Raw genomic sequence first — 11,074 nt, 5'->3', positions numbered from 1 at the left:
AGTGGTGCTGTTCGATTCAGGAAGTCATTAGCGTCATCCTGGCGGCTCCCTGAACGACTGAACCAAAATGACGGCTCTGAGAGCCAAACGGCTCCGCTACACTACGAGACCAGCCCCTGCTGAGGCACCCTTCTTGTCATAAAGCAAGGATGGCTCAGCTGACCTGTCTGTGGTCAGAAGGGGAGTAAGGGACTGCAGCCTGCTTCAGTCCTCCAGGGCTCCCCCATCAGCTGCTCTGATGTCCCTCTAAGCCCACCTGCCTGCCTGTGCTCTCCAGTCCCAGGCTTTCATTCCAATGAGTGCAGAGAGAGGGGGAGAAAGGACAGCGTTAGTTTGAAGAAGTTATTGGAGATATGCAGACATCACAGACAGGTTGTTGCAAATGCTCACCACGTTTGATCAACACGGTCAATGTCCCTGCAAGGAGGGGAGAAAGAGCTCAGAGAAGCTGATCAAAGACATTTGGGCTGGGGTGCAGGGTAGGGAGATATATGATCCTAGAAGCAACATTACTGGAGAAAGAGGGACATTTTCAATCCAGGTTCACTCATATGGGTGAACTATCATACGATTCAGCGAAATTTCCTATCCTGCGAACACCGAACATCTGCCAATCACCCACCAACTGGGACAAAGCACCTCCAGTAACTCTCTCTACCCCAAACTAGTAGGGGGAAAGAAGGTGGAGAGTCTTAGAACTGAAGACTGTCTCCTCAGCTGTCCCTGACACCCCCCAGCTATATCTGCTCACCACTGGCATAAGGGAAAACAAGTTTGAGTTCAGGGATCACAGTAAGGAGTGGGAAAATGAAGTTCCCTGCCCACTGTAGGAAAACCAATTTTGCTCACAGCAGCCATGCTGAATGGGAAGAAATTTTATTCTGGGAATAAGAAATGGTAATTTGGGTGATGGGTGTTGCTCTACCAATTCAGGAGGCCAAAAAGACAAAACGTCTATTGCTTGCACATTTAAAATGTAGCAACAATCACTCGGAACCAGAACAGAGATGCCCAATGCTGTTCTGCAAACATCAGTTTCCGAGGGACAGAAGACAAGCAGGTGGTTCTGTCAAGCTCAGCGTCTGCCTCAGACCCAGTACTGCCAGCCAGGCACCTGGCCTTTCTCCATCCTGGCCCACACCCTCCACATCCCTGGCCCACACCACCATACCCCCCAAGGGCACCTGCAGTGGTGCTTCCTGCTGGCGAGCCAGAAGGCACTGTCGCACGCATAGCAGTGGGCGGCCAGGTGGTCAGGAAGCCAACGGGTCATCTGTAAAACAGATGGGGCCAGGTTAGTGAGAGGAGACAGGCTACCCAGCTGGAGCCAGCAGAGCCACACGGAGGACAGCAACAGTCACAAGGACCACACTGGCTCCAGTGGCACCAACCCAGCAGGTCTGATGTCAGCAATACAAGAAAGGCATCCAAATCAGTTCCTCAGAGGGGACTCTAAACTCCCCTGTGATAAAGTAGCAGGCAGCAGCACCCTGGGTCGCGATGCGAGCTGGTAGGGCTCCAGTTCATAGAGGCAATGAGGAGAGAGGGCCAGCTTGCTGAGTGTCTCTGGCTCAGGAATTCTAGGCTTGATGGGGGCTCTCCGGAGCTGTGATGCCCCAGGCTCAAGGCTAACTGTGCTATGAGGTTACTTCTTGGCCAGGGTCGAGGGGCAGGGGTGGGGTGGAGAAGAGCCGCCAGCAGTTTTATGGGTGCTGCTCAGAGCAGGGGCCGAGCCTGTACCTCTGTGTCCTGCTTATCCACCTGCTCCCAGCTGGTTTCAGAGAAAATCTCTGTGCTGCAGCGAGACAAACAGTTCTGATCCAGATTGCTTTCCGAGTCGGGGACTGAAGTCTGTTGGCAAACAAACACAGCTGAACAGAATGAACCTTGTCTCCTCACAAAAGAAGAAGAAAGGATTTGGGACAGAAGGAAGCACTGGGCGCTAGTGCACTGCCTGGGTGTTAGGGTTGCCAACGCTTTAGATGCATAACCATCGAGAAGCAGGATATGCAGGTGCAGAGACGAGGTTGAGCTCAGCTGGAACAGATACACATGTTGCAGACTGTGTGTGGTCTTTGGAGTAGAAAGATGAGCCTTAGCATTCCAGGTGGGGAAAAAGTGACCAGAAGGGAGTGTGAGTTCTGAGTGTCAGCTGAAGCTCTGTTCCACTGGCCTGTCGATCCTGCCCTGCCACTTAGAACTGAGTGCTTTGGGCATGCTTTCCTTTCTCTGAAGGATTCTTTAGAAAAACAAGAAACTATCATTAATATGAAGGAAAGCCAAGAAGTCACTTTGAATGGACAGTCAATTGGATGTGCCTGCCTTTCATGTATGCTGATCACTGCAGAGCCAGGTTCCCGCTTATAGTCGAGCATGCTGAGTCAGATCTTCCAGTGAGGAGATCATGCCCCTGAGGACCTCCTCGCTGGCACCCCCACTTCCATTCCCTGAGCTCCATCAATGCTAACTTCTCAACAACAGTGCTTGAAATCAGTCACTTCTCTCCATTTCTAAATCCATCATGAGAGGTTAAACATTTGTTTTGTTTTGTTTTTTAAAAAAAGAACAAAACCATCACAGCTTCCTTCAGCCTGTGTTTGGGGCAACTATGGTTAAGGTGGGCAGTATAATGTGGCAGAAATATCTGACATCGCTCTACAATGTCATTCTGTCCAAGAGTTCAAGCTCTCCTTAAGACACATGATCTTCTCTTCAAAGATATCTGATCAATCACATATGAGTGCCCTTTCCTTACCATACTGCCTAAACCAGGACATCCATGGAAAGTAGACCATGCAGAAAAGAGGCAAATACCTGCCATTTACATAGCCAAGGCTGAGCTCCAGCCTCTCTCAACAGGGCTATTCTGAGCCTTTGCAATTCTTTACCTAGCACCATGCACTGGCACAAAGGGCACTAAGGATGCCGTATCTCTTTGATCAGCCGTGAAGATACCTTGGTGTACTCACCACTTCATCCCCAAAGTCCCCATTGAAACGTAGGGAGCTGGTCAGGTACTGGCTCTCCAGGCGATTCCTCAGCTCTTGTACTTGCTTCTTCAAGGTCTCCACTTCCTGCTGATGGCCTGACTCAATCTGACGCAGGCGCTGTTGGATAGTGTCTGTGTAGACAGGCATGCCATCATCATCCAGGTGGCTGCGAGAAGGCTGGTCAGGGCTGCTGGTCACAGATGGCCTTCCCGAGTGGCTGTGTAGCCACTTGTGGTGCAAGTTCCTTGAGTGTAAGTGGGTGGAGTTGCAGCTCACAGTAGACAGCTGGCGACTCAGGGAGTCCTTACTCCTACCAGCCTCACCATTGGCGCAGTGCCCATTGGGTGTGGGGTACTTCTGGAGAGTGCTAAGCACTGTGGGCTGCTGTGAGGCCTTGTTTTCAGTCTCTAGGGCACCATTGCATACAAGCCCCTCTTTACATTCAGCTAAAGGCAAGGCACAAGGGGAACGTGTTGGGCTGCCAGTGCGGCCAGGGGAAGTCCTGTGCACCTCAGAATCCACTTGGGACCTCTCAGCTAGGCTCGTCTCCAAAGGCCTGGGCTCCATGGCTTGGGCAAGCATCTCCTTGCCACTGAATGTGCTACTGTTTACCAGGCAAGATCTATGATGACCCTGGGGCCCATTTTCTGGCTTTACCTTATCTTCCATTAACATGTCCATGGAACTGTCCACATTTGGTCCTCTGGCCTCAAATGGGACTTGGGGCGGCAGCAGAGAACTAGACTGTGAGGTACCGTAGCCAACTTTTCCATCTGCCAGGCCTGGAAGAACTGCCTCCTCCCTATCCTCTGCGATATCTCCCATTTGAGGCTGCTCTCCAGGAATCTCCTGGGAGTTCTCTCCCCTGAGGGGCTCCTGGACTAGACTAGGGAGAACACTGTGCCCACCTCGCTGTTTAGGAAGACCCTGTGAGAACACAGACAGGTTCGTGCCTGGATAGCCCCTCAGAGCAGCAGCGTCCAGCTCTGGTTCTTTATCAACCGCAAAGGCTGAGCCTTCAGGCATCTTCCTCCTGCTCTCCTTCTCTAAGAGAGCCTCCTCTTTGCTCTCTTGCATCTCAGTGTCCCCCTTATGGGCAGGCTCCTCTAGCCCACTCTCCTCTTCGGAGGCCTCTTGCAAAATGTTCTCCATCTGCCCCTCAGCCACTCCATCTGCAACAGACAGCTCGGCACCCCCCAGCACTCTGGCTGGCTTCCCCAGGCCTTCGGCACCCAGAGGCTCTTCCCCAGGACCAGCTAGGCTGCTCAGTTCTAGCGAGCGCCGGTGCTCCTGCCATTTCTCATTCAGGCTCGGGTCGCTACTGCGCCGGCTGGCCAGAGGCACTGTGTTGTCGCAGGCTGTGGTCAGATTGTCAAACGATCTAGTCTTTGGTAGCCTAAAAGAAAAGAGGTTTGGGGAAATGAGAATCTATGAAGCTATTTATAGGAAGCAAGGAGACTAGATCTTAAGAGGCAATTATTTCATAACTGGGTCCTTTATGGCTACTCAAGGAGCCATGGCATCTCTGAAATAAGAGTTAGATTGCTGGAGAGGTAGAGGTCCCTTAAAGGTCCTTCTTCCAGTCTGCAGAGTTTCTCTCATACTCCTCCCACCCCATGCCCAATACACACAAATAAGCTCACATCAAATAGTACCTTTAAAAGACATTCTTCTTGATACTGTGTGTTTCATAATTAGTAGCAAAGGAAAGCAGCACTGCCAACCTTTTTTTTTTTTTTGGTATTATGGTATTTTAACATACTATCTTTCGGTCTGAATTCAATAAAGTTAATTCACAACTGGCAATGCCCAACTTTCTATCTGACAGCATCTGCCTTTTAAACCCGAAAGAACAAATCATGGCAGAGAGGCAGGAATGCAGAGCAGTGGGTAAAACTAAGTCAGGTGGTCATAAATGAATCCAGCGAAGTTGCTCTCTCACTCAGAAACTGCCCAACACATGCAGCAGAGTGATGTGGGCCTTTCAGGAAATGAGGCTCTCACAGTCCTGGAGTCTAGAAATTGTTATGCCTTCCCTGAGGAAACTTCAGAGATCTAAGCAAGATGTTTAAAGCCAGCTGATGTCATGATCTTGACCACCCCTGGGCATATCCCAAGGCCAGAATACACCCACACAGGACTTGAAGCCCATGACATCCACCCTGGGCTCACCGACTCAGGGGTGAGTCATCAGGGCTGGTGCCTGGGGCTGGGTATGGCGCGCAGCTGTCGTCCACAGGGGTGGATGGGGACGGGCAGGGCAGGTACACTGCACTCCACAGCATCAGATTGCGCACGTGGCACACTGGGTACAGCACCTGAGGAGAGGGAGGACGCAGGTTTAAACAGGTCTCATACATTATCAAGTCTTTTAGAAATGTCTGGAAACAAGGATCAAGAACAGGGACCTAGCTGGAACACCCAACAGGCCCAGCACGATCTTCAAAGAGAGGTAACAAGAGGAGATACAGGTCTATCTCCCGAGAGGGTCAATACCAGACAGATTTTTGCCTGGCAACGTTTTTCACCAGAGAGCCTCCTGTAAGCATGGAAATCTGAAGGATTTTTAGAAACCCACTTCTCATTTTTAATTATTCCTAAGGTCACCTTTATTGAATGACTGACTTTCATCAGCTTGATTTGTTGCTTTTACTGCATAAGAAAGTGAGTCATTCTGTTAGATGGTGATCATCTGTTCCCCTGGTACAAAAACTTGGCTCCAAAAGACACTACACCAAGCCTGTTTTACAGGATCATTTAATCATGTGAAAAGCAGGGAATTACTTCCCCAGCAGGCACAGTGGAAGAGAGAGAAGCAGTTAGCTTAAATCTTTCCTTTGACTCCTTGAATCAAGCGAGAAGAGTATTAATAATCCAGCAAAGCAATCTGACCTCTGATGAGCCTCCTTTTGACTTCTCAGAGTTGAAGACAGACGCATTTTGACAAAGGGAGCATTACCGCGTACTGACACGCAGAAGGATGTGGCTCCTTTTCACTGCTTAACAGGAGTAGGAGCTGTTCCCTTGGGGAACAGAGCACTTGCCAGCTCCCCATGTGATAACGGAACCATACAGACATGGTTTTTTGCTCTCTGAGACAAGAACCTGCAATGGAAAGCATCACCTCTTGCCAACAGAAGGGCACTGGGGCCTGGTGGCAGCTTCTTCTGTCTGAGCTATCAGGGCATCTGGGGAATAACTTAAGTGTTGCTTCCATCCATTGGCAGAACATGCCAGAAATAAGCTAAGCTCTTGAGGAGGTACCAGAAAAGAGTCATGTCTAGAGTGGTAAGGCAGAGATGTGTATTGGTCAAATCACCCTAAGCAAAGCCTGGTCAGAAGCAGGTCAGAGATCACCAGGAAAGCAGCTGTTCTTGGGACAGATGGGAGCCCATCCAGAGACAACGGAGATGCCTTTTAGAAGACAGTCACTACTCACAAAGGCAACCACAGCTCCCCCTTCCCTCCAACCCCGAGTCCTTCTGAGGATCACAGAGGAAGGCTGAACGATACATACAGCTTCTGATTGAGAGGAATACAGCAGGTTTTTGAAAGCCTTGTTGCCTGCCCGAAGAAGCGACCACACAGAACAGGTCCGTTCCTGAGTATGCTTTTCTCCTCGCTCCTTGGCGTTGTTGCACAGGAATGTTCCAAACAGGCAGGAGTAGGTATGCTGCACCAGTTTCACCTGTGTGGGAGTCCAATGAGGCACAATTAAGCAACGGCCACACTCTCTGCAGGAAGATCAGCCCAACCCAGCCACCCTCCCCGACACCCTGGAGAGCTCACACACTGTAAGGACGGGGGAGCCAATTAAGCCACAAAATAGCCTCCTCCTCACAGCACCAATTCCAGGAAACAACCCCAATCAACAACACTCCTGACTCAAAAGATATCCGAGTTAACCACCACCCTCATGAACAACAGAACATTACACTGGGTACAAGAGCAAGTCAGTGTGCCACCGAATTCCGAACTAAGAGCACATTTCTAAAACTGCTCATTCACCCAAACATCATTCTGAGTATCCTGTATGCCCCAGACGTTACCATGGGAGCTGGAAATGTATCAATAATCAGACAACCCTCCAGCTCCTATGGAGCTTTATCCCAGCCGTTGGGGGAGGGTAATCTGCACTGTGGAGAACAGTGAGGCAGCTAAGAGTGACAGACAAGTGCTGGAGAGTGCAGGAAGGCCTCTCTGGCCAAGAACTGATGGAAGGTAGAGACAGCAGGTCATGGGGCTATCTGCAGGGAATTGCTCCAACAGAGACAATAGCAAACACAACGAACAATCTTCAGGTAGGCATGGACCGTGACTGCTGAGGGACAGCAAGGAGGCCAGTGTGACTGACGATTACACAAGGGGGAACATGACAGGAAATGAAGCTAGAGCGGGCACCTCAAGGAGGGCCCTTGAGGGCAATTTTAAGGACTCTGGCTTTTACTCTATGTACTGGAAAGTCACTGGAGGGTTTTGAGAAGAGAAATGGCATGTTCTGTCTTATGTTTTAGAAGGATCCATCCGGCTGCTAGATTGGCCCCACTGGGAGGAGGGGCAGCAGATGATGGCTTGGACAAGTGCAGTAACAGAAGAGGTGGCAGGAAGTAATCAAGCTTTAGATCTATTTTGAAAGTAGAGGAGAGTAAAGGGTGACATCAAGGTTTTTGATGGAAGGATGGTGTTGTGCTTGGTGAGGTGGAAGACTTCTGGAAGATTAGGTTTTGGGGAAGGGAGAGGTGGGAATAAAGAATTACATTTTAAACACGTTAAGTTTGAAATACCGTGTTAAGTAACATGCTAAGTAGTCACAGTTAGAGACAGGAGTCTGGAGTTACACGGAGAGGTCCAGGCTAAAGATACAGAAATGTGGGCATCATCTACACACAGACAATTATCAAAGCCATGACTGGATGAGATCGCCTGAGAGGGAGTGCAGATGGAGAAGAAGAGAAGAAGCCTGAAGACTGAGCCCCAGGCCATTCCATCATTCAGAGCAGTGGAGCTGAGGAGGAGCCAGCCTAAAAGATGGAAAGGACCAGCCAATGAGGTAAGAGGAGAACTAAGAGAACAGGTTTTAAGTCAACTGAAAAAAGTTGTTTGCTTGTTTTCAGAAAGAAGGGATTAAATAGTTCAGCTTCACTAGTTGAGATCATGCTCTTCTAAGAACTGTCTACAGAGATCAAACTGACAGCAGCTCAGGAGATCAGAAAGGAACCTTGGGGAAAGTGAGCTTATGTTAATGGAGGAGGAACAATTCGGAAAAGGTGGGTGATGATGGTTGCAAAACTTGAAGAACATAATCAGTGTCACTCAATTATACATGCAGAAACTGTTGAACTGGTATATGTTCTGCTGTGTATATTCTCAACAACAGCAAATAAATTATTTTTTAAAAAAAGAGGGTTGATTAAACTGTGCCAAGTGCTACTACTGATGGATCAAAGATAAAGCATGAGAACTGATCACTAACTACATTAGCAACATGAAAGTTACTGGTCACCTTAACACTGGTCACTGGTGAAGTGGTAGGTGGAAGTCTGATTGAAGTGGGTTTAAGAGAAGAATTTGAAGCAGCAACAGTAAAAGTCTTGAGGAGCCCTGCTGTAAAGAGGAACAGAGAAGTGGGAGCATACTGATGACAATGATCTGGGATGGTGGGAAACACTGCTGATGAAGGGGAGATGAGAATGCTAGACTCTCAACCAGATGAGAGGGATGGTAGCTGCTGCACAAGGAAAGGGAGAGGTGAAGAGGACAGTACCTCCCAAGGCAGAGGAAGCAGAGGATGTGAGACAGATTGGGAGGTTTGGTGGATGGACTGGAGGAAGCATGGGAAATTCTGACTGTTTCTACTTTCTAACTGCTGTTTAAGGTTTTTAGCATCCTTTTTAAGGAGGCCTGGTGGTGTAATGATTAAGCATTCAGCTACTAACCAAAAGGCTGGCAGTACAAACTCACCACCAGCTCCATGGGAAAAAAGATCTGACAATTTGTTCTTATAAAGATTACAGCCTAGGAAACTCTTGGAGGCAGTTCTACTCTGTCATAGTTGGGTCCCTATGAGCTGGAACCAACAGCACCACCACCACAACAGCAGCATTCCTTTCCAAACCCTAGGTTTGAAGAACTCAAGGGCCGAGTACACTGGAGTCACTGAGGAAACAAACACCTGGTTTTTGTTGTTGCTGCTGCTATTTTTTAATTTTAAAAAATGGAGAAGAATCTCCCCTCTATTAAATTCTAAAAAGCCTGCACAGCTCCATGTGAACATCAGCCCACTAACATCTGGGTTATAGCCCCACAAATTCAGGAAGTCCCCAAAACAGAAGCATAAACTCCAACTCACAAGGAATGCTTCATTGAACTCAAAAGAGCAAGGAAACTGCCTCTGAAGCTGATGAACGCAGTCAAGCCACTGCAGAAACACTGGGCAACGCTCGTTCAGATCATCCGAGTTCTCCCCATGACCACATCGGTCGGCAAACTTGTGGCCAAAATCCAGCCATTCCATCTCCACGAGAACCTGGAAACCCTGCGGGGAAGCACCCAGGAGAGACCGTTTATGCTCATCTAGCCAGATTACGACCGTCCTGAGCCTGGTGTGACTGGCAATGATCCCTGTAACAGCCTGTCAGCAAGCCCATCACTAGAGCCTTGTCTGGGCTCACAGCCAATGGTTCTATTCTTACTGGGACACCAAGTGCATGCTTAAGAAAAATTCCACATTCCGTATTCCCTGAACTCCATCCCATAATCACTAAAGGGATACTAACTCTGCATTTATGTAACCCTTTCTTGAGCCTACTGATATTTTTAGATTCTTTCACTCACTTCATAAAAACCACTCCATTTTTTCCCTAAAATTTCTTTTTCATTTTTTAATGTCTGCCCTTAGTATTATGTTTACAAGTCATGTTTGTAAAATCTTTTCCCACGCTGTTGTTGTTGTTGTATGCTGACGAGTCAGACCCAACTCACAGTGACCTCTCCTTGGATTTCTGAGGCGGTATCACTACAGAAGTAGATTGCCCAACCTTCCTTCCGAGGAGTGGCTGGTGGGTTTGAACTGCCAGCCTTCTGGTTAGCAGTCAAGTGCCTTAGGCACTATGCTACCAGAGCTCCTTCCCCACTTTAGATTTCAGGGCACCTCATGGTTCTTCTCACATTTTTCAGGCAGTAGGTAGTTATTTCAGAGTAGGGCTCTTTTACCACAGAACACTCTGTGGTGATATCAAGACCCGTTACCACAGGTGTGCCGAGATCCAGTTACAAAAGCACTGTTTTCCTGGGGCTGACAAGACTTTTTCAAGTACAATAATAGGCCGCAATACTCTCCATACCTCGTTACCCACAATCTGCCTCATCTGCAGAGAGGCAAAGTCATCTCACTTTCTATAGACCTAATCGCCACCTCAAAATTGAGAATAAAACCCTTAGAGAAGTCCTAACCAAGGGACTGGCTGTGTGGCCCTAGCTTATTTTCCCACACACCTTGAAGGAGCAAATGCACCCACCTCTATGGTTCGATAATAAGGGTCTAGCAAGAGCTTAGCCAGTGCCACAATCTGGGGGGTACGATCCCAGCCATCTGAACAGTGTGCTAGCACCGGTCGCTGATCACGGTCCACAGCGTGCACCACCAGAAGTGCCGATTTCAGAAGCACAGACAGGTGATGGAGCCATTTTGTACTTTCAAGAGCTGAGAGCCAACTATAAAAATAAAAACAGGAGAGGGTAAGGAAACACTGCCTGCCGTGATTTACTGTATCATGCCCAACGTCTGTCAATCAAGAAGGATGTCTCCAAGTTTTCCCTCTCTAAACACAACACTGCAAAAACAAACAGGAAATCTCTGTGTGCTTATACCGTATGCTCAAGGCTAAGACCCGAGCCCTATTATGCAATAGAGAGGGGAGCCTCAGAAATAAGGACAGTAATGAACAGGACCACCCTTTGTTCCAAAACCATTTATGGATAACTTCAGAAAGAGAATTAATATTTAAGATTTTTCAGTCCATGGAAAAAATATACACTGTAAGAAAAGTAGCTGTTTTTATAATCCTCTCCTGCAGAAGATGCAG

General features: G+C 48.4%; 1 protein-coding gene across 1 annotated transcript in view; it reads right to left on the bottom strand.

The window, feature by feature from the left end:
* Positions 1 to 11,074, bottom strand: part of MTMR3 (myotubularin related protein 3) — a 52,200-nt gene that overhangs the window by 1,696 nt on the left and 39,430 nt on the right. The window contains exons 10-16 of the mRNA XM_042781936.1: positions 10,508 to 10,703; positions 9,340 to 9,525; positions 6,508 to 6,678; positions 5,163 to 5,308; positions 2,970 to 4,386; positions 1,741 to 1,851; positions 570 to 664 (exon numbers count right to left, since the gene is read on the bottom strand). Coding sequence (XP_042637870.1) covers positions 570 to 664; positions 1,741 to 1,851; positions 2,970 to 4,386; positions 5,163 to 5,308; positions 6,508 to 6,678; positions 9,340 to 9,525; positions 10,508 to 10,703 — 2,322 coding nt within the window. The remainder of the gene's footprint in view (positions 1 to 569; positions 665 to 1,740; positions 1,852 to 2,969; positions 4,387 to 5,162; positions 5,309 to 6,507; positions 6,679 to 9,339; positions 9,526 to 10,507; positions 10,704 to 11,074) is intronic.

The sequence above is a fragment of the Orycteropus afer genome, unplaced genomic scaffold, assembly GCF_000298275.1.
Source record: "Orycteropus afer afer isolate SDZICR_OR568_19922 unplaced genomic scaffold, OryAfe1.0 scaffold00197, whole genome shotgun sequence".
In the NCBI taxonomy this organism is placed as follows: Eukaryota; Metazoa; Chordata; class Mammalia; order Tubulidentata; family Orycteropodidae; genus Orycteropus; species Orycteropus afer.
Note: the sequence above shows the minus strand (reverse complement) of the source record. Positions and strands in the feature narration are given on the sequence as shown.